Raw genomic sequence first — 26,220 nt, forward strand, 5'->3', positions numbered from 1 at the left:
GTCTCTAAGTGGCTACAGCCTCTGGGGAAATGACTCCTCCTTCTAGATTAGAGCCCATTTGCTGGATTCCAGTTTTGGAACACCTATCACATCTCTATATTTAGTTCTTTTTCAAAAAAGTTTTTGTTTTTCTGTCCAGAATGTTCACCACCTCCTCCTGCCAGGTGTTTCCCAGATGTGTAAATACCCCGAGGACGCTCCCATTGTCGTTCTTCGAGCGTACTGCCATCGGGCGGCAAGGAGGTGGCAGATGTGTGTATTTTTGAACAAACACTCTTAAAGTTGTTCCGAATATCAGCAAGATGGCACACACCCCTCTTCAGAGTATATGTTTTCTTGGAGGCAGTCAGCGCCACCAAACGAGAAGACGAGTGCAACGTGACTGGTGTTCTCACTCTTTTACCGCTGATGAAACAACTGCCTCCGAGTCGACCTGCAAGAGCAGAATCGTAGTCACCAGCAGCACCAAAACCGAGCAGGGAATCGCATCTGTAGGGAGTGATTCGCAAGCAGCAATAATTGTCTTCCGGGACGAGTGAACTTCTTCTCGTCGCTATCTGTTTTCTATCCTCAGATGACAGGGAAGGCGATTCAAATGAGAGGTTCTCTTAAATATAACTTGTCAGCAATAGTACTTACAAGCGTTTGTTTAAACGGCTCCTGTAAGGGATCGTAAATGCTGTAGATTAATTCGTGCAGACTGTATCCCTTCTGTAAGGAATATTCATGTTGGACTTTTGTTTCCTGAAACAAAACCCAACAAAAACTCTTCGCTCACGTTTAAGATAACGGATTATTGTGAGATACTTTATATCAACGACTCTAACTCTATTTTGGCCTGAAATGTAACCTCTTTTCCCCTAGTGTCCCCTGTCTGCTCCCCATAGAAAACTCCATGACTGAGCTTTCTACCGTGAACAAATCAGCCCCTAGATTCGACCCATTTCGAAAAAGACGCTCCTCTTTGGGATTAATTTAAAGACGGGTGTATTTATCCTCTCTGGCGATGAATTCGGTGTCGCCGTGGTTTCAGAGAAATGCGAAAAAGAAAATATAACCCAAAGAAAATATAACCCACCGGCCCCGTGCACGCTGTGGGCCCCGCGACTTGCCCGCGGGAAGGGAGCGGCCTCCCGGTCGGCCTTTGGGCGAACATCGCCCGCAGCCTGGGCTACTCCTGCCTCGCCTGCCGGGCGACCCAGCCCCCGGGCCCGACCTTTGCGGCCAGGGGCCGCTGCCCACCGCTTTGGGGCGCCCCTAGCGCTGCGGGGCCGACGCTCGGGGCTGAGTGCACGGACACTCAACCCCCGGGGTCGCGGGGAGCGCGGGTCCTGCACGTCGCCCTCAAGGCCCGGGAGGCCGAAAGCAGGAGCTGCTAGCCGGGCAGCGCAGACACCGGTGCCCCCGGCTCGTGAGGAGCGCTGCGGCCGCGCGGGTAGCAAGGCAGCGAGCCGGGAGCCGGGGTGCGCGCCGGGGGGAGGCGCGTGGCGTGCACGCGTCATTCAGCTCGGTCGGCCAATGAGCGCCGCGGCCCGGGACGCGCCGGGCCAATCAGAAGCGAGGAGGTTTGTGAGTGGCATTAGGGGAGGGCGGGAGAGAGGGAACCCGGGAGTGAAGTTGAAGCTAAACCCCGTAAGCCATTAAGAAGTTAGGGGGGCGTTTTCGGCTTCCAGTCAGGAATAATACTGGCTTCGTAGCAACTACCGAGGAGGAGGATTCTAAAACCACCTCACCCGTCCCAAAGCCCGCATCCCCCTCCTTCTGCCACGCACCCCTCCCCCAATTCATGACCAAGAAAAGAAGAGAGAGCCAGGGCACGCTCTGCTCCTCTCTGCGGGTGGGAAGCAGAGAGGCCCGCGGAGAGGCTTAGTTGGACGGTAGGCATGAGTACAATTAAGAGGTGGGCGCCTCCGCACGCTTTGCTGCCAGCGGGGACTGAAGGTAGGTGAAGCGGAACACGCCCTGCGCCCGCCCATCGGCGCCCGCAGCTCTACGGCGGAGGGGGAGAGGCCGGGCGCCTCCCGCCCCCCGGTGCCTGCGAGGGGCTGTCGCGAATGTGCCACCTGTTAACCTGGCGCAGCCGTGCCCGGCGTGTTGCCGCCCCTGCTGGGCAGGGAGAGCGCTGGGTCGCCTCCTCGGCAGTCCTGAGGGACTTGATGTGTAAGTGCTACATTTTGAGGAATCCCCGAGACTTGAGACCCAAGTTAGAGAGCCAAGTTGCGGACCTGCCAAAGTGGGGGGACGGAAAGGTGCCCGAGCGCTGTGGAGGAATTCTGATTTGCGGAAACCTGCCTTCCTGGGACTTGCGCCTGGCCTGGGCGGGGGCGCGGGGACCGGCGGCTGAGGGGCTCCTAAGGGTCTTGCAAAATCTGCCTTTCGTTGTTTGGGCAACTTCCCAGGGGGCTGGAGAATGTGTCTGACGGGGGTGAGAGAATGGGAGCGTTATTTGCAGGGGACTCAGTCTCGCTGCTGATTTCTCCAAATCTTAACCAACCAACCAACCAACCAAAACACTGAGCCCGGCGAGGAAAGCTGAGGCGCGCTGAGGCCCTTCCCGGCCATTTTTCAGAATTGGGGCGAGCGCGCGAGTGATTGTGGAGCCGCAGACCTCTTACGCTCTGATGCTGTTGTCTTCACAGTGGCCTGAAAGAGTTGCCCGGCATTCCTGTTCTTCCCAAAGCGGCTCGGAGCCACCCCAAGGGCCGCGGGACTGAAAGCAAACGTCGGGGATTATTATGTCGATTTCCCGAGAACCGGGGTTCGCAGCGCGGAACCGAAGGAAAAGCTAGCTCCTCGGAGGTCCCGCCGGCATTTGATACCCAGCGACGCCTAGGATTGCCCAGATCGCCTGCGGTGGATCAGCAACTTTCCTCTATTCGCATCCCATATTTTTAAAGAAAAAATTTTCTGTTCGCCGCGTTGGTCTTTTACTGCCATCAAAACACTGAAGCAAAGACTTCAGGCTCGTCATTCAAAGTATGCTTTATATTTTTGCCAAATATGATCTCTAATTGAAAGTTTATTTTTGGTTTTGGATGAATCTGTGGAACTTATGTTGTAAGAAGAAAGGGGGAACGAGACACGATGAAAGAGAAGTCCAAAAATGCTGCCCGGACTAGGAGGGAGAAGGAAAACAGTGAATTTTATGAACTGGCTAAATTACTGCCTTTGCCCTCGGCTATCACCTCGCAGCTGGACAAAGCATCCATAATCAGGCTCACCACCAGCTATCTCAAAATGAGAGTAGTGTTCCCAGAAGGTAAGTGACTTTGCCCAGATGGAATTTCAAAGGCAGAAGGGGCACGGGATCTGCCAGTGAATGAGCCTACGCCACTGGGCAGAGAAGTACATTCATACTTACACACACACTCTCTGCGAAGGGAAGTTTAGCATGGCTGCTTAACTAAGGACCTCTCTGCATTTAGAATTTCTGTTGCCTTTCCGTGGCTCTTTCTACTTCCCCATTAATACTTTCTCTTCAGTCCATCAGATATGTTTGATTGGGAAGCACCTCAACAGTGCTTTTGTCAACACTTAGATACTGAGCTCAGTTGAAAGTACTACTAATCCAAACATGACTTTCTTTTTTTATTTCTTTTTTTATTCCTCTTGTTAGAATTGTATCTAGCAGAGAGCAGGAACATCTCTAACTTCCTGTAATTTTGTTATGTCTAGATAGACCCATGTACATGGATAGGCAGATAATAACTTCTCTATGTCAGTAATCCTGCAGATGAGGAGCAGACATATTCATGAACAAATATGTCCTGAATTCACCCAGTCTCTTGACTGCTTCTAGCAAATTTATTCTGAGTTGTTGAGATGTTCACAGATTCTGAAACTAACTCTGGGACTTGGTGATTTGCAACTCTGGGCTTGATATTTTCTCTAAGATATAAGATTGAATTAAGATCGCTAGTCCGCTTAGAAAGTATCTTCTAGGTGGTAGGTTGGCAAATGGATCCCTGGGAAAATTGTCTCATAAGGCCTAGAAGTTAGAATAGCTGAGCTTTTGACATGGTTTAAAATGTGTATTTAGATGATCAAGATTCATTGTGTGAGGACAGAGTAGCCTTGATAGAACACTGTCCTGTATAAAACCATTTATACTCCCTAGGGGAAGTATATTTCTCTTCTATTTCCCCATCCTTTCCTTTACCCACATTCAAATAACACATAAACAGATTTTTAAAAATATTTTAGATATGTCTTTGCTGGGAGAGGAGGATTTGGAAATGTAGAGAATACTAAACAAACAAAAATTCAAGAGAAGGAACCCTGTGTACTTACAAACCGGAAACTCTTATGTGACAAAGAGAGGTTTATGTTATTGTTGATTTTGGATGTTTGGAGTTTGTTGTTTTCTTTGAAGGAAATGGGGGGGGGGAAATCATCATTATTGGGCTTTGAGTTTCACTTTGCTTCATCTTGACTAAAAGTTATTATCTGAATCAAAATCTTGCAAAACATGCCCCCAAATTAGTCAGGGGCACTAAAGGAAAACTTTCAAATTATAGCTTGGTTTTACCCCAAAACTATAAATAGTAGTATGGTCATTTTGTCTTAAAGCAGTTCCTTGAACAATCTCATCTGAGCCTTGAAACCACAGGAAGAGAGGAATCAAAACTTAACATACCTGAAAAGTTTTAAAAAAGAGAAAGAAAAAAAGGAGGGGGAACATATATTAAAAACCGTATTTCCCATTCAAACTGTGCTGAGAATTGCTGGTGGGAAAATTACTATTATGCTACATTGCCTTCTGTTTAAAAAAGAGATCTCGTTGTCTTTATACTGTCAGCGCCTACTTTATAAAAATAAAGCTATTGCGAACTCCGCTGGCCGCTCTGTTCCTAACAGGATTATTAGCAGTGATTTGTCAGCCCCTGCGGTCTCAGTGGGCTCCCTTTCTGCGTGATTTCTAGCGGGTCTCGTCAATTATCGGTGCCGATGTCGCTCGCTGTTTGATCAGAAGAAGCATATGGTGCTGCTTGTGAGGCTGCGAGTAATCGCGGAGGAAGAGAATAGAGGGTCGGCTTGCCCGGCGGGCGCAGAGAGGGACAGAGCGCCCGGGGAGTCGCCAGGCCAGGGGCTCGTTTGTGTCGTGCAGACCCCGGGCAGGCGCGGCCGGAGGGAATAGGGCTGCTTCTTGTTGTTTTGGTTTTGTTTTAAAGAGAGCAAGATTTCTTGTTTAATTAAGTGCTAACCCCACAAATTATAAATTGCTTGATAAATAAATAGGAAAAGTAAACTCTCTTAGCCAACTTCTCGTTATTTTTAAAAAAAGCGCCGGTGAAGACTCCGGCTGGAGTCCCCTTGGTGGCCAGGCCGGTCCCCTGTGGCTACTTTAAAGGCGACTGTGCTTTCTGCAGCCCCACTCACCTTCCTTCGGAGCTCTGGGCCCGGGGCCCCTCCTTCCTCTCCCTTCTTCTGTGGATGCGTGTGGGTTTATGGGGAGGAGGGGATGGACGATGTGTGAACTCTGGGCACATCATTTATTTCCCCAGCTACTGTTGAGCTCATAACTCACCCGTAGACTCCACCGGGTGAGTTAGACAGGGTCATCCGGACAGCTGGTTCCTAGGGATGAGGTTTTAATTTTGAGGACAGATTAGCTTCAAAAGTCCAAAACCCCAGACACAGCCCTTTAAAATATTAAAGGACAGCAACAAACAGTAAAGCCAACAGCTTGCAAAAGGAGTGAAATAATCACAAGCCCGCAGAACCAAGCACAACCTGCAGAGGGTGTGAAATCTGGGTTCAGCTGTTGACTGCCAGCAGAAGGGGGGACAAGAGTGGGTCCATGGCAGTGGGGGAAACTGAGCACTTTATATGGGGGTAAACTTTTTTAGTGCTGAGAAATGGGAAAGAAGTTGTTTGAAATGAAGTTCATTTTCATATCTGTCTTAATACCATCTTAGCACATAGTAGGTCTTCAGTAAAATTTTAAGGGTGGGATGAAAGTAGCTATTTCATCATGGTAAGCCTGCTATCACATGTAACATGGACTATGCAAGGTATATAATCTAAAATACTTCTAAATCTGGTGACATCTTAGTTATAGGCATAAAAATGACTGTAAAACTCCACTGTTTTTGCTCATATTACATTTTATTTTTAAAACCCTGTAATTCTAAAAGACTTAAAACAGAAATCTTTCCATATTTATATGTGAAAAAATTTAAAAATCCTTAATTCTCTCCCCCCTCATTTGCTGAATACAGTTTTTCCCCCCCAAGATAGCAGATTCCTTGTCTGGGAGCAAACTTCAGCTTTTATTTATCTGAGTAGATAAAATCGAGCTGTTGAGGGAAAAATGAGAGAGAGAGAGAGAGAGAGAGAGAGAGGGAACAGATGAATGGGCTATGGGTGCTCGGAATAATTAAGAATAAAGCATTAGATTGGAGATTTCATAGTAAAAACAAAAACAAAAACTCTGGTACAATTACTGTCATTAGAAATCATTAGAACTGCATATCTCCCAAGTGGTAACATATTCTATTCTAAAACAGCCTTGCAAGGAAAACATTGGCACATCTAGATATGTATGTCTTTGGTGTTATCAAAACCAAAAAGGCAGGATAAAAAAAGAGATGATGTGACTTTATTTGTGTGCAAAAAAGGATAAATTCAACTAAAAATATATATTTGTTGTTTAGATATAATATAGTTTTGACTGGGGGCATAGTGGCTTGCAGAATAACCTTTGAAACGATCAGATGTTTTCAAATCTATGGCCATTCAGAATCTTGGTAACATCACTACTATTTCATTGTCAAGGTGTCTTGGGAAGATTAAAATAATGACAGAGTTGAAATTAGTAGCTGTGTAGGAAAGAGAGTTTCTACAAAGGCTGGAAGGACAAGGATGGTTAAATAAACCTCCACAGACACTTTCTGTAATAGTCACCTCAAGATTGAAATCCTTAATCGCCTTATATTTTTTTGAGGCCAAGAACTGAAAGAGAAAAAGAGGTCCCATTTCCCACGTGGATGGGTGATTTAAAGCTGTTTTTCTTGCTGCTTGGGGAAATGATTGAGCATTAGGTTTCCATGTTTATTTTCTTACAGAAGTTTTTCTCATTTAAACGCCTTCAAGCACAGTTTACGCTCCACGCTGGTTTTCTCTCTTTAATTCCAGTTTTGATGTTGACTTAAAATGTAGAGTGCAGAACTAAACTCCGTGCAGAGCATTTGCAAGGCAGATTTATGTGCTAGAAATTATAGATCAGATCAATGAAAAAAGTACTTTTTTTTGAAAAGGGAGTGATCACTAATAAAACCAATAACAACAGCAACGAAACTACAAAAACAGGGTATGATAAGATATGGCAGGGTACAATCACCCGTCTGAAGCTAAAATCAGGTTAAATTTCCAGAGGACAAATCCGATTTCTAGGGGAGTTATTTTTCAATCCTCGGGAAATCTTGGCAGCTTCCAGCTTTTGCAGATACAAACGTGGACACAGAATTCGAACCTATGGATTCTCGCCTCATTTCTCTATCTGTCAGCTCAGGTATTTCTCAAGAGAATGAGGTTCAGACCCAACTAAAACCTTATGATTTTAGCTGTTCACCCAGTGCCAGTCTCTGATCCACGAATTTTAAATTTTTCGTGCGGACGGGGAATCCTCAATTATTTCGCGGTGGGCCTGCGAATCAGAAAACACTAAAACAGTGTCTGAGAATTGAGGAGCAAAGCTTCTTCCCAGGGTAGCGCCCTCGGGCAGGCGGCTCCTGCGCGGAGTCCCTCGGCCTCGGTGGCTCGGACCAGCCCAGGGACAGCGACCTCGTCGAAGCCCCCGCCGCGCCTCCCGCAGGGCCCGCCGCGGCCGGCCGGCCAGGTCGGCGCCGTGCGGCCCATTCTCTCCCCGTGGTGGCGGCCCGCGACCCGCCCGCCTTCCCCCGCGTGGCCGCAGCCGAGGGTGAGCCTGCTCGCGGCCTCCTCACGGTGTCTCGTCACTCCCCGCGCGCGCCCAGGTCTCTGCCCTCCCCGGGCTCGAGGGCTTCTGCGCCCGTGCGCCCGCCGTCCCTCGTGCTGCGCGGGCCACTGCCCCGAGGCCCGGTCCTCGTCTAAAACTTAAGCCAAGATCCCGCCCGAGGGGCCGCCGTGCGTCTGTCGAGTCCCGACCGCCGAGTGGAACAAAAGCGGGATAGGCCCGCGCCGCAGGGCAGACCCGTCCGCCTCGCCCGCGCCGGCCTTCGGACGCCCCGCCAGGCTACCCTCGAAGGCCCGGAGTCTTGACTAGACACCGCCGGACGCTCTCAGCCGCCTCGCAGCACTACCGTCAACCCCTCAGGCGTGTTCGTCCCACGGGTTAGTTGGGACCTGGCCGAACCTTGCCTGTCCCTCGTTCCTGCAGTTCGTGTTCTCTCGGGGCTAGGCCCCGCCCGGGAAGCCGTAGCTTCGGGGCCGGAGCACGACGAGGGCGCAGAGAGAGAGAGTCAGCGCTGCAACCGTCGGTCTCCACCCCAAATTCATACTAACTTCAGCGGATCCCCCGCCGCCCCCCCCGGCGCGGCTGGGGGTCTCAGAGGCAGGCAGGGGAGGGCAGGGTACACACGCGTGGTGGGGGCCAGGCCGCTGCACGGAATAAAGCCCGGCCCCGCGCGGCCACCGACGCCCTCGGAAGGTCGGCCACACCCGCCAGGTGGCCCAGAAGGCCGCGCCGGGCGTCCGAGGTAGGGGTGGGTGCGCCTCGGTGCGCGAAGCGGCCTCCTGCCCAGGGACGGCTCCAGGCGCTCGGCCTCGGCTAAGCGCGCCCGACCTTCCCCAAGGAGCCCAGCCGCCGAGGCTCCCGGACCCCTACCACGAAGGCCGCTTGCTTGTGGGCTGGGAGGTTTGGACAGTGCGCTCTCAGTGAGGACGCGCAGGCCCTGTGGAAAAACCAGGTGGCTGAGACAAGTTCCCCCGCCCCCCCGGGACCAGAAGTTAGGAGCGCGGTCTCGGAGGGCTTTGCCCGTCTCAGTCACCAAGTTGTGGCCAGGTCATGGGACAGCTGCCCCAGCAACCCCATACTGGCTAAAGGGCACATCGCGATCCATCCAAGAGAAGGTTCCCAGGAACGACAGCAAGGAGGACACCTTTCTATTCACGTATAGTGTTTATTTATTAAAGGAAAAACAAAAAACAAAACAGTAGAACAAGCCCTCCTCCTCCTCCTCTTGCTGTCTGAGTGAAGGAGGCGATGATGCCAGGTCTGTAATCTACATTTTGTCAAGGGTATGAAATTCATTCCGAAGGAAAAGCTCGATCAATTTATTTTTGCTGCTTGCAATAACACAGCTGGATGATGCTTTGAGCTCACGCTAGACTGGGGCTCATCATTCATTCGCCAAGAACGGGCCTAAATTGTGCCTGTGGGATTAGGTCAATTTTAGTGGATCTACTTCGCCTCATTTGGTTACTAATTGGTTTCTTGTTTTATAAATCGAAATCTCATTTTCAGGAAATTACAAAACCCGTGCAGTCAGTCCATTGAGGTAATCCTTGGGTCAGGGGGTATTTAAATGGAAATGGCTCAACCGAGCACTGAGGGTAAAGCAACAGTGAAACTTCGCCCGGGGTTTCACGTGAAATGTGAGCTAGCCCTTTAGATCCATGATAGATACATCCCTTCTGATACTACTTATGTAAATATGATAAACCAGACTTTAAGGGAAGAGGGGGGCGGGGAGAAGCAAAATTTATCTGCTAAGGTTAATGTGGCATATCTTGGAAATCTTCCAAAATAGATTATGTTTTCTTTTGTCTTTGGCCACTTTAGCTGGGGAAAATCCTTTCGTCTAAAACCCGATTTAGTTATCGCCTCCCTCCCAGAGCTCCTTTTCTCCTTTGCAAAACCCCGTTCTCTCAGCCTCACGGAATTACAAGAGAATCTTTAGATCTTGTTCCCACTGTAATCCTGCCGCAAAGGGAGTTGGTTTCCTCCTCATTTTAAACAGACAATCAAAGGATTTGCGAGTTTTCTGCGGTAGGTCAAGTGCAGAAATGAAATCTCAGCTTACCCCCCTCGCCAACTGAAATGGGGTGCGGGAGCGCGTCACTGCAGGCAGAAGGTGAGGGGGTCCAGGGAGAGGGGTCTCTGGCCCACTCCGGGCTTTTCGGGAGGTGAAACCCATGAGCAGGGCTTCGAAGGTGTCCTGGGCAGGCTGACGGGAGAGCTCAGCCCTGATATTAGGTCAGGAAAGCTCGGCAAGTAGACGAGGGCAGCCAGTCCCTTATAAAACATTAACCCAGGCATAACCAACCGTGTGACGGAGCTTTCAACCGGGAACAGAAGAGAAGGCGATGCTCGGTGAAAGCAAAAAGTTCCTTAAAAGGTGGTGGGGGTGTGTGTGTGTGTGTGAGGGCGGGGTACAGGAAAGGGCGACGGAGGCCCCTGTCACCCTGCGCCCGGCCCGGCTGCTTATTAACCTGCCGGTAAGTCTTATTTTTCCCTCGTAGGCGCGTACTAATGAGGCCGCAGCCCGAGACCGCAACCAGCCAAGGCTGGCGCCGGGAGTTCGGAACCAGTACTTAACCCCGAGCCCAGCTCGGGGGATTTTCAGATGATTCGGGTCGGGAGGCGGCTCCCCGGCGTCCCCAGCCGCTTTGGGGGGACCTTCATAATTTTAGAATAAAGACCTGTGTTGGCTGCAGGCGCAGGCTTCGCACTCTTCCGGGAGCGGAGGAAGACGGGATTCCATACGCAAGGCGGCCGCGACCAGCTCCCTGCACGCCCGAGCGTCCGGCCCTTCGCCCCAGAGAAGCGTTGGGCTTTCAGGCCTCGGCTGGGCCCGCGGTGTCCAGGGGTCAGCGCCATGCTGGTCCCGGGCTCGCCCGGCAAGATCCTTTCCCCTTTCCCCGTGCGGCCTCCCCGGCTAACCCCTCCCCCCCACTTCTTCTGGGTGTGTAGGTGTGATCCGGGATGAAAACATGAACAGGTCGTGCCAGAAACCAAGGAGGATAGCTTGACTGAGACGGGAGGAGCGAAGGGAAGGTGACAAGGCGAAGGGGTGTGTACAGGCGGCTGTGGCGGAGGACCTCCCGCACGGTCCAGGAGGGCCACAGGGATCAGGGCAGTGGAGTCACTCTGGGGAGGAAAACTGGGGCGGGCTAAAGAATCAGGAGGGGTTGCTGAGACGCGAGGGAGGGAGAGGAGTCCGGGCGAGGGGGGCGGGGAACCTCAGTGTTTGCAGAGCGGTGGGGAGATCGTTAGATTTATTTAAATGTGCAAACACCCAGAAAGACCCGATTCGAGCTTAAGGGGCGCTCACGGTTACTCGTTACCAGGGTTTTGATCGCTAGCTTCGGAAGCAGCTCCTGGCCAACACATTTCAGGAGTCCAACTCCGTGTTTTATTCTGAAAGATCCGCCTCCACCCCCATATTACAATGCGAGTGTTTGTCATTGGGTACTTCATAGTGATTTGTCCCGTAATGCAGTAAATCATCCCCCCCCCATTTTTTGTCATGTTTAACCTTGTTTAATCGTGTAAGCACAAAAAAATTTAACTACCTAGTTACACTAATTTCAGCAGCAACATTGTTAAAAGATATTTCCCATAAGTAGTGTAACCTCGGTCTTGGCAAGTTTCTTCTGCCTTATTTTTCATTTTCTTCCTGAAAACAGGTACTATAGCAGACTCCATATTAATTTTTTAAAAATCAGCCACGGGCATACAGGGAGTTTTATTTTTTAGGCATCACCGGAGAAATGATTTGTGGCAAAGCCTGGAAAGATCTTAACGTGGTAGCATCAAGGAGAGGAAGGGGCAGTCTTTGTTAATAGATGATACCTGGGAAGTAGAGAAGAGGAATGATTCTCTACGTCCAAAAGGGAACGAAAATATTGTTAAGACGGTGTTAGCACCTGAAAATAAGTGACTTTCAGAGAGCTTTTTCTTGGAGTGGGGAGGGAGCTGAGGTTAGGACGTGGACAGGAAAGGCAGAGGCAGGACTGCGGAGGGTAGCTGGTACTGGAAGCCATCCGCAAGCAAACGGATTTTTCCGAAGGGGATTAAAGTCAGAGGCCAGGGGAGGAAAATGGCTGGAGAGCCCCGCAGCCAATCAGAAAGCCCCACCAGGACGAGCTGGACTTGGCTCCGCAGTCTCAGGTCGTTCCCGGCGGGCAGCGGTATGGTATTCGCTGGATGTGTGGACACCCTCGGCCTCTTGATAAGGGTGATGAAACTTGGGGTGGGAAATAGTGTCCCTCGCCCTTCTAAGCACACCAGTGAACCTACGCCAAAGTTATCGCTCTGGTGCGGTGTCCGGGCCCCTTCTGGGCACAGACTGTCCCCAAACTCGGCCACTTGTGGTCCTCCCCGGGGCGGGGTGGGTAGGGGCGCTCAGCCAGGACCCTGCCCTTCCTGAGAAGCCCGGGCTGGTCGAGCAGAGGGAAAGGGAGCCTCACTTCTGTTAAACCCGTTAGAAGCTGAGCGGGCAGAGCCGTCATTTACCCTCTCGCGTCCCTGCGGTCTAGGTGGGGAGGGAGCCCGGGTGGTATCAGGTCGTGTGTGCAAACCTGCCTGGGTGACAAAACCGCGAAGCTAGTCTCACACCGCCAGCCGGGTCGGAGTGCGTCTTTTAAGGGTGTCTCTGTGTCTCCACAGGGCTCGGCGAAGCGTGGGGCCACTCGAGCAGGACCAGCCCCCTGGACAACGTAGGCCGCGAACTGGGCTCCCACTTGCTCCAGGTACTGACTTGGGCCTCCCGGCGGCGCACGTGCTTCGAGGGCCCGGGTGCCGGTCCCCGAGCCAGGATTCTTGTTTTTCGGAAAATGGGATCCCGTCCGGAGGTGGCCGTTTCGCAGCCCCTACGACTCCTTGTAGAGTTAAAATGTTTAGCTCTTAACCTCGCTGGGTGTGGAAGGCGCCTCTCGAGGTGACGATCGGCGCGTTGGGTTTGGAAGGGAGCCCGGTAAGGCCCGAATCAGGACGGCTGAACGGAGGGAGGGGGCGCCATCTGACGCCATTCAGAGGAGGGAACCGGAGGCCAAGCTGCCGAGGCCGGGCTGCAAAACCGTCCCAAATGAAGAATTTAACCAGGAAATAACGGGAATCTGGTAGAAATGCCCGTCAGGGCTTTAAGTCCACACGTCCCGGATCCAGCTGCGTACGCAACTCGTTTCACCTCCTCCCTGTAGCCCCCGGGATCCCTCCTGTCTCTCCACGCGACCTCACCCCAGGCCTGCCCTGGCCGTGTGCGGACCCTCGCGCGTACACACATACACCTCCCTGAGTAATGAGTTTATCCAGTGTGGAGGCGCCCATTACCGCGCTGTTTGCAGTGTACACCGTTTTAAATTGCCCGTTGCCCGCGTAAGTCGCCTAGCAAATATTTAAAATAGTAAAACTCCCGGGGGCATTTTTAGGCTTGACACTTTTATCCCACCCTGCACCCCCTTATTCTTATTATGCAAGTCCACCACGGGCTCCTCCCGTGGGATCCTCCAACCCGAGCAGCATCGGATTGGGGGCTCTGTGCCGGTTCTCCCTCCTGGACCAGACATGAGCAGCATCTCATGGCAGGAGTGCCGTGGCCTTTCCTGTCCCATCACTACCCTGTGCCTCCTTCAATCCCAGAGGCCAAAAGAGATTTCAGTTTCGTAGAGCAAAGAGAGGCCCTGTGTGAGCATTTCCTCCCAGGCCTGGCCTCCACGCCTCCGAATTTAACTAAAAAGATTCTGTCTCTCCCCTTTCTCAGGAGAGAGAAAGTTGTCTTTCATCAGTTATCTCTCAACAACTGACCCCCCACCCAAAGCTCTCCATATTCCCAGCTAACTTTCCTCATCAACATAAACAAGAGAGCAAAACCCAAACAGTCCCTCACCCCTTCTAGTTCTTGCCCAGTCTTTTTCCTAGTGTTCATCCCAAACTCCTTGTAGGACTTAATGATCCTCCCAATTTCCATTGCTTACTCTGCCCCCCCCCCCACTCCCACACCGCTTGCACTCTGGCATCTCTCACAGCTGGTGTGCTCTGCACAGGCTTCACTATATTTTGATATCCAGCATAAGATGCTCAACTCTTATCACACCTGACCTTGTTCATTGCACAAACATAGGAGGCCCAACTGTATGCCAGACAGAAAGCCCTGTCCTCATGGAGCGGACATTCTAAGGAGAGCAGCCTTGCAAACCCACACAGGTGCACAGCATGGTATGACAGATGGTGTAGGTGCCATGTAGAGAAAGAAGAAGGTGAAGGAGGCGAGCTGTGTTTGAGTGGTGCCATTTTAAATGGGAACGGTTGCAGAGGGCCTCACTGGGAAGGTGACATTTGGGCAAAGACTGGATGGAGGTGACACTGCTTACTTGACATTCTGCCTCTCCCTGGGTCTCTAAAGTAGCACAGTTTCCCGGATTCTTCTCCCTCTCTGCCTGCTCTTCTAGGTTTTCCCACTACTGACTGGTTGTAAATGCTGGCATTCCCCCCAAGGTTCCAGCTCTGTTTCTCCTCTCACAGCTTCAGGGCTTCCTGGGGTATCTCAACCAACACCACCACTTCAACTCCTTTCCTCACATTTGCATGATCCCACTGGTTTCTTGTCTAGACACCCCTCCTGAGAGCCAGACCTTTATTTCCTACTGCCAACTGGACACATCCAAATGGAAATCTGCATATACCTGAAGTTTAGCATACCTAAGACAAGAATTCATTATCTCCTTCTTCCAGAATTCCACTCATACAAAAACCCACCAGGCCTCCCTAAATTTTCAATGATCTTGAAGTCAGTCTCAGCTTCTCTTTCTGCCACCACAAATTCCACAATAGCCAGAACCACCTTTGACTTAGACTCTTCCCCCACCTCATCTTCCTTGTGACCACCCAAGTTCAGCTTTGACCATCTCTGATCTCCTCATTTCCACTCTGTCCTCCTATAGATCACTGTTCACATTCTGCCAGGAGAAAAAAAAAAACAAAAATAAAGAAAACACATCTAAGCATTCTACTTCCCTGCTTAGAAACCTCTGTTGGAATCTGATGCCTGCAGGAGCATCTCCCAATTCCACAGACTGACATCTCAAACTCTGCAAAAATCCAGCACCAGTGTAGTTCCTCAGCCTCATCTCTGGTACACCAAACTCATCAAACCTGAATACACCAGATCCAACCTCCACCCACAGTCCCTGCTTTCCCTATGCCATTCCTTCTGCCTAGGGTGCCCTTCTTCCCTTCTCATGTTCAAGCTTCCTTTTCAAGGCTCTGCTCAAACAGCTCTCCTAAAGCCACTCTGGTTCTCCCCCAGGCCTCTGGCCACTCAGTCTCCAGGCCCTCACAGCACTGTCTATTCAGCTGTATGTTCATTATATCTGTCTTTAGGCCAGTTGTCCCTTTTGGACTTCCAGATCCTTGAGAGCAGGATCTGACTCATCCTTATGCTTCACTGCCTGGACTGAAGCCTCATTCACAGAGATAAAGGAACAGTGAAAATCGAAGACTTTTCTTCATGGAGAGCCTGCCAGTTTGATGCATCAATGTAAACACACACATACACACTGTAGCACCACTCTATGGGCTTGCTGCCAGGAAAGCCTCCCATCTCCTAAATCCCCCTCTCCTGGACTCTTTCCAGAGCCACTGGCCAGCTGCCTTCTATCTACAAACTTTTCAAACTGCCAGCCCTTCCACATCTCCCAGTGCCTACTATTTCCCAAACCCTGCTAGCACTCTTTCCATTATAGAATGTCCCACTATGAAACTCTCCCAGACTGACACAGGAAACTTCTGGTTTGCTCGGTGACCATCACCCCTGGAACCTAACCCACCTCTTATCACAGGCTGTGATGTTTTTCCCCCCAGAATGTTTGTGTATGTTCCAGATATGTCTGCTTTGTCCATTTTGGTGAATCCTCAGTCTTGGAGGGCAGTAGCCTTGTCCAACACTTCCTAGAGTCTCTCCTAGGGTGTCGCATGTCCCATGCTTACAGATTTGGAATGAACAAAAGAGAGACTCTTGTGGCTGGTTTTCTTTGCCCTATTTCCTGCCAGGCCCTGTCTACTCCATCACTCTGCACTTCTGGCAGAACATCTCTAACTTCTGTACCCCCACCCCCAATTTCTCTCGATGGCCCAGAGGGCTCTCCATTCAATGGTTTCTGTCTCCCCAGACCTTGGATGGCTTCATCTTTGTGGTGGCCCCAGATGGGAAGATCATGTACATCTCGGAGACAGCCTCAGTCCACCTGGGTCTTTCTCAGGTAGGTGAGTGGTCCACACCTCCAGCCTTCAGTGTTTACAGCCAGGGCTGGAGGCTGGAGGTAGGGTCGGGGTGGGGCTTTCCCAAAGCTTTTATACGTGTTTCTGGGACTGGAAACATCTCAGCTGGCAGGAGGTCTGGATCTCCCTCTTCCTCTACTTATCCTTTAGCATCCGCCCCAAGCCCAAACAATGGCTACCTTTTTGAGCTGCTACCATAAGCCAAAGACCATGGGAGGTGGTTACATACTCATGTCGTGATGTCTTCACCAGAACATTGCCAGGAAGCTACTACTATTACTACTTCAATTACTATTATTATTCTTTCCTCTCATAGATAAGGAAACTGAGGCTTAGATGGGTTGCAGTAAGTAGCAGGCAGCAGAACTGGAATTAGAACCCAGGACCGACTCTAGAGCTGTGGGTCCTGTCCTCATAGCCCTGCGGACCCCCTGCTCAATCTTCCAGCCCCTCCGTGGGGCATCCCACCTCCTCGGAGACGGTGATACCCCCCTCTTTACAGGTAGAGCTGACCGGGAACAGCATTTACGAATACATCCACCCTGCGGACCACGACGAGATGACGGCGGTGCTCACGGCTCACCAGCCCTACCACTCTCACTTCGTCCAGGGTAAGGCGGACGCGCGCCGGCGGCACTCCGGCCCATCGCAGTCCCTGGTAGCTCTTCCTCCGTTAGCCGTGGCAGGGACGTGGCGCCGCGCCGCCGGCCTCACGCCCTGCGCCTCCCTCCGCTCCTCTCTCCAGAGTACGAGATCGAGCGCTCCTTCTTCCTGAGGATGAAGTGCGTCTTGGCCAAGAGGAACGCGGGCCTCACCTGCGGCGGCTACAAGGTGCGTGGCTGAGAGGGGAGATCCACGCCCCGTGACGGCCGCGGCCACCAAGCCTGGTGCAGGTGAACGGGGCAGGACCACAGGCGCGTGCGGCGGCCTGGGAGGGAGGTTCCGGCCGCCGGGACCACAGTGCCCCGCACGTGTCACAGCGCCGGGCGCACCGCCAGGGCCATTAAACTTCGCGAACACCTGGGGACTTCGTTTTAAGACTGCGTACCTCTCACTGGGTCCGGGTACTGCCTGGCCGCTGGGGGTCTTAACCTGGGGCACGCAATGGGCCTTAGGGGTGTGTAAAGCGTCTGAAACGGTCGGTAACTCCGGTAGATTTGTAGAGTTTACTCACAGCGTCAGATTCTGCCCCCTCCCCTGCCAGAGGTTAAGAACCAGCGCTTTAGCTGGCATCCAAGTTTTTCTTGTTTAACAGCACGAAACATGATCAGAATGCAGGTTCCAGGGCCCCACTTCGCGATCCGGATGCATTAGGGTTGGCCGGGCTCAGGCCTCTGCATTTTCCTCAGCTCCCAAGTGAGCTCACTGGGGCAGTACAGTCGTACAACTTGAGACACGTTGGAGCCCCAATAACTTTGGACACCTCAATGCGCGGGCCTGGCCCACAGGCGTTTGTGGCCGAGGAGAGTCTCCAAATGTTTCAGTCCCTTCGCCCCCTTTTTGGATGTTTCCTGGCTGTGGCTGAGTCTCCCGCCCTCACCGTCCGCCTCAGGTCATTCACTGCAGCGGCTACCTGAAGATCCGCCAGTACAGCCTGGACATGTCCCCCTTCGACGGCTGCTACCAGAACGTGGGCCTGGTGGCCGTGGGCCACTCGCTGCCTCCCAGCGCCGTCACGGAGATCAAGCTGCACAGCAACATGTTCATGTTCCGCGCCAGCCTGGACATGAAGCTCATCTTCCTGGACTCCAGGTGGGCGGTCAGGGCGGGAAGGGGTCACCCCTAGCGGGAGGGCGGCCCCCGCTCAGTCACTGAGAGCTCCTCGTCTACCTTGTGAGCCCATTTTGCAGATGAGGCGGCTGACGGGGCCCTGCGAAGTGAGGGTGGGCACCCAGCGCTGAGGCGGCTGTCGAGGGTGGGGGCGGCCCAGCAGCCCGCGCTCATCCCGCTGGGGTTGCTCTCCGCAGAGTGGCGGAGCTGACGGGATACGAGCCTCAGGACCTGATTGAGAAGACCCTGTACCACCACGTGCACGGCTGCGACACCTTCCACCTGCGCTGCGCCCACCACCTGCGTAAGGCGCCACGCTGCCCGGCCCGGGGCGGAGGACGGTGGGGGGAGGGGAGGGGGTGGTAGGAGAGGCCCTGCGGGCCCCTGTCCCAGCACCGGCCCCACCTCATTTCCCTCCTCATCCGCGGGCCCTCACACAGGCCGAGGGAGAGCCTCTGAGTTTCTGGGTGAAGTTCTCCCAGGAGGGGTCTTGTTCTCCTATTGATAGCCGCTCCCCTCCCCAACCAAGATGGAAACGGAAACCGAGGCTCGGCCACTTGGCTCACGCGCGCTGACTCGCTTCAGCTTTGGATACAGCTTTGCTTTGAGTTTAATCTCCGAGAAAGGGAACGTGAGCATCGGAGTTGAGCGACCCAGACCCTCCCTTCCGTAGGTAGAACATCCAGTGCCGGGAATCCTCCAACTTTAAGTGTTGCCCTCTTTGCTAACCGTGAGGGACCGGAGCACTCGCTGCAAATGAACAGGACAGTCGGTTCATTTGGGAACGTTCTGGTTGTCTCTTCCTCCTGCCCTGGGAGCAGTTATTAGGGCTCACGGGGGACCCGCCCTCCCACCGCCAGGGATTACATTTGGACCGGTTCAGGAGCGGGTCCGTTCCCCATCAGCTGCCTTGTGTCTCTCCATCAGTGCTGGTAAAGGGGCAGGTGACCACCAAATACTACCGGTTCCTGGCGAAGCACGGCGGCTGGGTGTGGGTGCAGAGCTATGCGACCATCGTGCACAACAGCCGCTCGTCCAGGCCGCACTGTATCGTCAGCGTCAACTATGTCCTCACGTGAGTGCAAGTCTGGGACCCCTTTGCCCACTGCAGGCGACCCTGGTTTCCACGAGGGTGCAGGTGGTGGGCACGGCCGTGTTAGATGAGACTGGGGTCCGCGGGGGACGCCGGTGTTGACCCTGAGCGCTGGCTGAGGGGCAGCTCCAGCACTTTCGCCGTTATGAAGAGACTCTCTTACGTTCTAGAGAAAGATTTAGGACTTTTCCCATCCACAGTCCATATTTGCTTTCTACTCTCTCTCTTGTAACCTTTTAATCTAACTCTGCATTAAATAAAACAATGCGGCAGGAAAGAGAGAGGGAGAGGAGGGTCCCACGTACGGAGCCGTTTATAGTTAATAAACAGGACATCTGTTTCACTTTTTCAAAGCTGGGTTTGAAGTTCTTAATTTTAACCAGAGTCTCCAATCAAAGTTAAGAGTTCTGAGAGAGTGATTCCTTCCCTGAACCACAAAGGGGGTTTAAGTGACCAGGAGGGTCTAACTTTAACCTCCAGAAAGCAAAGGGACCCGACCTGAGCTAAGACTGCAAGTCTTGGCGGGCGCCCAGGCCCGGCTTGTTGTGCAGTATCCTCGCTGCGTGAGGAGCCGGCCTCGCGGGGCCACCTGCGGGCGCGCCTGGTTGGGCGGCCTCGGTGGCTGCATTGGAGCCTTACTCTTTCCAGAAACAACAATCATTTCTGGTTAGCGGTGTGGCCCTGCAGGCTGATCACGTGTCCTGGTGTGCCCCTCTTGAAGAAAGCACGTTCTGCATAATGTTTGTGAAAATAGAATTGCTTGGGGTTGAAGCCTTTAGGAAGAACCCCTTTGTGTGCAGAGTTACCTTTTTTTTTTTTTTTTCCTTTTTTCTTTTTGGTAGAGGTTGAAATTCTTGTGATTTTAGGTTACCTCAGGAGTTATTTACTTTGGAAGCGCTGACACACCAGGGCACTTAGTAGAAATGCTATTTTGACATTAGGAAGTTGGTTAAAGGGTGTTATTTGGAATCAGACTGTACTATTGGCCATGAGGAGTAGATTCATTTCACGTTCTTTTAAATTAACAAATTAAAAATGTAGTAGTTGGAAATATTATGCTTGGCAATAAGATTATTTACTCTGTGCCCTGTTTAATAAGAAAATTTAATTCAGTAGGCTTGGAAAATGAATTTGGTTTAAATGAGGATTCAGTATTCAAGAATAATAGCTGGTTATTAAGAAGAACCTTTTTATTTCTTTCCTTTTAGTAAATGGTATTAAAACAAATACTGTTAGGTTCTTGTAATAGCAAGAGAGCTGCGGATTTTAACAGAGAGCAGAAAACATACCAGTATTTGGGGTACCATGAAACAAAACCATCTATTTTATGAATGCAGTTTTTCATATTGTTTAAATAAACGTAAGAGAAAATGGCAAAACATAATTCATAAAATAAGCCACTTTGTGGAGTAGAAGTATTAAAGAGTGAAAAATTATGTCTGCTCACCATGGAAAGGAAACGGACATTCTTTAAGAAGGTGCTTTGTATGTCTGAGACACCACGAGCGTTATACATACACTCTGTTCTGTGGTGGGTGCCTGTGGTTATAATCATTTTTTATCAAACAGCGGGTATATAGTCACACAGCCCCATATAAATGATCAGAATGCAAGTTAGACCTCCCAATGGGTAAACTTAATTTATGTTTAGAGTCATTTTGAAATATTCTGTTCTGTTTTCCAGGGGATAAGTGTACTTTCTTTCTTCTGTTGACTCTGTCATTCTTCACTCTACACACTTCTTCAGAGCTGCAGGATTAGGCTCCCAACTCTACATCAGATTAAAAAGATGTAATGAGGATAAATGATTTACAGAGAGAAAAATAACATCGCACACATTTTTCTGAATGTTTTATACCTCTGAATGAAAGTAGAAATAAACACACAGAAGCACACAAGATGAAAAGCTGAAATTGATTACCCTTTTATGAGGCTCAGCTCCAATTCTTTGTATAAAAATTCTTAGGACAATTTTTATAGCTGCAAATGTGGAAACTGCCTTAGATGGAATGTCATCAAGTGGCTCTGTGTGTGTTGACAAGATTTTCATAATGAACAGGTTGCAGTTTGTTTGATGTGTATATCACACATCTGGCTGGAAGTTACTAATTTACATTGTCTTAGCAAATTAAATAGATGGCTATTGATTCTCTATGGTAGCAGTGAACTACCACATACATTTGTTTTCAGGGCTAGTTCTCTATGAAGCCTGAGAATGATAAGTGAATTCCTTCCAAATACACCACCTCAAACAATATACTTAAAACCACAAGCCCCCCAAATAACTTGACAGGCCAGATGTTTTCCAAATTTAGACAGTTTAATAGCATACTTTGTGAAGAGGTTTTCATGTCATGAAAGTAGAGAGAATTTTAAGTAGTCATTGGTCAAATGAAGGTGTGGCATTTTGGTGGAAGCTACATTCATCAGAAACTCATTTTTTTTTTTAATTGGGCAAATCTGGGAATTTATTTGAAGTATTTTTTTAAAAATTCATTTTGAAATAATTTTATACTTTTGGAAAAGCTGTAAGAAAGTATAAAGCACCCCTGTATAGCCTTCACCCAGATTTTTACCAGTGGTTAGCATTCTGCCACTACGCTTTGTCATTCCCAATCTCTCCCTTCCTTCCCTTCCCCCTCCAAATATATACACATGTACATATACGTGCACAAATATTTCTATCTTTTTATGAACTATTTGAGAGTAAGTACAGCCATCATGCTCTTTTACCCCTAAAAGCTGAAGTGTGTGCTTCCTAAGAACAAGGACATTCACTCATATAACCACAGTAGAATTATGAAAAGCAAGAACTTTAACACAAATACAATACTATTATCCAATATGCAGACCTTATTCAAATTTCTCCAGTTGTCTCAATAATGTCCTTTGTAGAAAACCTTCTATTATTTTTTTAACGTCCAGGATCCAATCCAGGATCACACATTGCATTCAGCTTTCTGTTTCTCGAAGTCTCTTTTAGCTAGAACATTTCCTCATGCCATTTTTGTTTTTCATGAAAGTGACCATTTTAAAGGGCACAGGCCCACTATTCTATACACAGTCCCAGAAACTCATTTGTCTAATTTCCTGGTGGTAAATTTATTGTTGAAGTTAAAATATGCCTAGAAAAATTAGTCATTATTATCTAACAAAAGCAATGATGAATAGAAATGTTCAGTAACCTTGTTTTAATAAGCGGCTGCGACAGTGACTGTAGGAATTTTAGAGGCAGGTGGTGTTTTTACTGGCTCTTGTCTGACCAGTGTACAAAATGTTGGTGTTCTGGAAATCTGGAGAAGAAAGGGAGAAGACATTATGATTAAATTTAAAATTTTTTCTTAGTTTTTCTCTGGGTCCTTGAGGTTCCCTGAAGCTTGTATAGCTCTTCATTAAAACTCGCCCCACCCCAAAAATAACCCCAAAACAGGAAAAAAAAAAGCTGACCAGCTCGTGACTTTCTATAAGACACACATACCCTGTTAGCTTAAAAAAAAAATCTTTCTTATAAACTTTGAGTGCCCACAGGGTTTGAAATAAGTGTTAAGTATGACAGGCCCTGCTCCCTGATTATTTTCAAGAGGAGAGGTGAATGCAGCTAGTGTCTAGTAACAGTGAATGTGGGGAAAGTCCAGACAGAAAGTATGGAGAGTGAAAAAGAGCATACTGTGTGAAACCAACGTAATTTTCTTGAATTTGTATTTCCTCGAGTTTGTTTAATTAGTAGTGTTAGTCATAACTAGTTCAGATGGAAAACATTAGTACTTAATGTGAAGAAAATAGAAAATGTGGAACACCCAATAAACTGTGAAAAGTACTTTCTAGAAAAATGAACAGTCTTGATTCTCTTTATGTTTTAAAAATTAAACTTTTTAAATCTACTTTTAAGGATCAACCAGTAAGGTGTAACCATCTCATTTTAAAATATTTTAAAATGTAAATTTTGCAAACATACAAAAAAGTTGAAAGAATAGTACAATGAATATCCACATACACATCATCTATAATACAAGCCATATTTGCTTTCTGTCTCTCTCTTCCTATATGTATGTCTATTTGTATATACATTTTTTTCTCCACTGAATCATCTTAAAGTAAGCTACAGACATCATGATGCATCATCCTTAAATAACATTCTCCTACATAGCCACTGTACATTTATTATGGCACATTTGAAGTGTTCAAATTACTGTGTGTAGAAGGTTGCAAAAATATACACGAGATCTAGTTTACCAATGCCATTAAAGACAATCCGCCACTGAAATTCATCAAGTACTCACTGATGTGTGACCTCATTTAGGATGACTGATAGACAATATTTTGTGAGGCAACTTCTGTAGGATATAGTAGTAAATGTTAGTGTATTTTAAACTAGACTTCTAATGAGACTTGTAAGCTAATACAATTCTGATATTTTGCTTGGAAAGTAAGAGAGAAGATTTTCAGAGTACTTTGGTAATTTTGGAATCAGATACATTTCATATCTTCAACCATTTTTTTGTTGTTATTGTTGTTGGTAAAGAAGCCTTCTCTGTTTATTTCCTAAGTTTAGAATAGAACAGTGTTTCAGTGGAAAATCTCACGTGCTGTTTTAGAGTGATTCACTGAACATATAGAAGAAAGTAATTTTCTGTCTTACAGTTTCTATCTCAGTGTTACAGAAAGCAGAACAAATAGAGACAATTTACATTAGTGGTCTATATAACACTTGCTATCTACTGAATAATCCTTTGAATTTGTAGAAAAGTTAGGGCAAATGCCAAAGGAGACATACTTTCTTCATAGAAAAGAAAAAAAAAAGACGGTGTCTACACTGTAATTATTGCAGGTCCCATAATTTTTGTTCTTCTTTGCATAAAACCACTGTAGTTCTCACAATTAAAAAGGGTTTTTAAGTGTTAACATATTCTGTGACTATAAACCCTTATGTATCCTTACCATAAAGCAGCAGACACTAAAATATGCTCATATTAGTTTGCCTTTCAAGTGTGTTAATAGTACTGAGCTAATTTGAGCACTTAAATTTAAAAATTTTTTTAATTAATTTAAAGGCCCAGTGATATTATTGCTATTACTAGTAGGAAATTTTAGAAAATGCTTTTTAAAAACTTGACCAATAATTTGAGTAGTTATAAAAATGGACTTTATTTTTCTGGCTTTTGTAGCAAAACCACCCTTTTCTATTACAAGTAGTGTCGAATGAAGCACCTTTTGACTTAGCAATCTACACCAAAATATGAAATAATTTATTCTCGTGCCTCAGATCGATGGAGCACTCATTGCATAGGTTTAATGTTTTTGATCATGAAAAATAATAATCATGTACCAATGTATACCCATAAATTAGGTTTGATCCCTAATTGTGTTGAATTATTATTAGGATAATATTGAACATCAAAGCCCCTTTTGTCCTTTTCAAATGATCTTTTATGTAACTGAATGGTCATAGAAGCAAATTGAAAACACATTTGTATAGATAGTAATTTATAACAACCAAAGCTATTAATAGTAATTAATAATAATTTTATAACTACCAAAACAAACTACCTTTTATTAAAGGAAAGGGCTGGGACATTTAGTCTGTTTTACAGTACCTAATACCAGTACTCACTTAAATAACCTTATCTTTCATACACTTTTCACTAATTGTAATTGTTTTAATCAAAATGATCTGTATTTAGTTTTGAATTTCTCATTTATACTCAACATTTTCCCCCCATGCTGAATACATATTTCTTTTAAAGCGCTGCCACATTCATTACTTAATTTGCTCTTTTGACATCTCTGTACAGTGGTTGGGGCCGGGATCAGACTCCCCATTTTCTAGGTGAGGAAGCTGAGGTCAGACCTGCTGAGTAAGTAGTGAAGCCAGGGTTAAAGCCTGGAATGTCACCTGTATCCCCCAGTTCTCTGTACGGTGATGGTGGGGGAGAAAATGTCTGGGAGAGAGGAATGGCTTTAAATGAGTAAGGGCTGTAGTGTCAGGCCACCCAACTTCTGGATAGGCTTTCATCTGGTCTCATGATGGAACATGAAAATGCTGCCTCTTTGTTGCTGCTTCACAAGTATGTGCAGGTATTGACAATTGAAGGGGTTAAATTAGCAGTGCTACCTTCTCAACGACATTCAGTTAAGAATGTATCTTTTTTTTTTTCCTTTAAGGGCATTTTCACTGTGTAAGAAAAAATGTGGCCTGCAAACATTTTAGTTTTTTGTTGAATTGCTTGCCTTTAGGTTACACAGATACAATATTGCTATTACTAATTATTTCTTTTCTGCAACCAGATTTAACATTTTATGTTCTTGTTAAACAAAAGTCAGTGAATTGGCAAACCAAGTCATCCTTTTTTTATCACATGAGACACCAAATTACCTCCTGTGGTGGCAGGCTATTTGAGAGAGACAGACAGAGAGAGAGAGAGAGAGAGAGAGTGTTTCCGGGGGTCAGCACTGGCCCTTTTCTGTTTTTGAAGGATAATGGCAGAAAAGGTTGTTCCCTATGGACTCTGTTCAGGGGCTGGGGATGGAGAGCTTCCCAGCATGCTCTGGGCAGGTGCGTCATGCTCTGGCCCTTTGGCAGTGCCGCTGCCTGGCCGCTTCCCCTTCCGCAGGCCCCTCTGGCTTCCACTCCTTCCTTTGCTGTTACCCTGACCTGGATGGCACTGACTCACAGGACCTCCCCTTTACTTCCTGGGTGGAGGCCGCTTGGTGCTTACTAAATGACCAGCCTGACCACTCTTCTCTGGCTGTTGGGAGGAGAAGGGTTCTGATCTTTGAGTCACATCATGGAAAAACATGGATCATTACATCTGAAGGCAGGGATTCATCCCTGTTATTGTGAATGGATGGACAAATTCAAATAAGGCTTGACTGGAACTCCAGAGAAACATGTTTTTGTCTTTTGACTTCGTGTAGTCATGAGGCAAACGCTGTTATGTTTGGTACAAGATGTGTGTGTGCGGAGGTGGGTGGATTATGCATACCTTTTTTTTTTTAATTGAAGGATAGTTGATTTACTTTTTTTGGATTATGCATATCTTGATAATTTAGTAAAAGGCTGCTACTTCCTTCCCCTTATCCAGTGCTTTCCTCTCTGTTTTCTGTTCTCATTGGCTTGTGACATCTTTCCAGATGAGCAGGCGGTGATAGAAAACTC

At 48.3% G+C, this 26,220-nt stretch overlaps 1 protein-coding gene across 2 annotated transcripts in view; it reads left to right on the plus strand.

Moving 5' to 3' along the window:
* The first annotated feature begins 1,869 nt into the window (after nt 1-1,869).
* SIM1 (SIM bHLH transcription factor 1) overlaps nt 1,870-26,220 on the plus strand; it is a 66,491-nt gene continuing 42,140 nt past the window's right edge. Inside the window, exons 1-9 of one of the 2 annotated variants that reach the window (XM_036870849.1) lie at nt 1,870-1,941; nt 2,640-3,259; nt 12,593-12,675; nt 16,093-16,182; nt 16,704-16,812; nt 16,947-17,032; nt 17,754-17,953; nt 18,169-18,275; nt 18,899-19,046. In XM_036870849.1, the coding sequence (XP_036726744.1) occupies nt 3,085-3,259; nt 12,593-12,675; nt 16,093-16,182; nt 16,704-16,812; nt 16,947-17,032; nt 17,754-17,953; nt 18,169-18,275; nt 18,899-19,046 (998 nt within the window). In that variant the 5' untranslated portion in view covers nt 1,870-1,941; nt 2,640-3,084. Of the gene's footprint in view, nt 1,942-2,103; nt 2,161-2,639; nt 3,260-12,592; nt 12,676-16,092; nt 16,183-16,703; nt 16,813-16,946; nt 17,033-17,753; nt 17,954-18,168; nt 18,276-18,898; nt 19,047-26,220 lie in introns of those variants that run through there. The other variant, XM_036870848.1, reaches the window with a different exon arrangement.

Source organism: Balaenoptera musculus, chromosome 12 (genome assembly GCF_009873245.2).
Source record: "Balaenoptera musculus isolate JJ_BM4_2016_0621 chromosome 12, mBalMus1.pri.v3, whole genome shotgun sequence".
Classification (NCBI taxonomy): domain Eukaryota; kingdom Metazoa; phylum Chordata; class Mammalia; order Artiodactyla; family Balaenopteridae; genus Balaenoptera; species Balaenoptera musculus.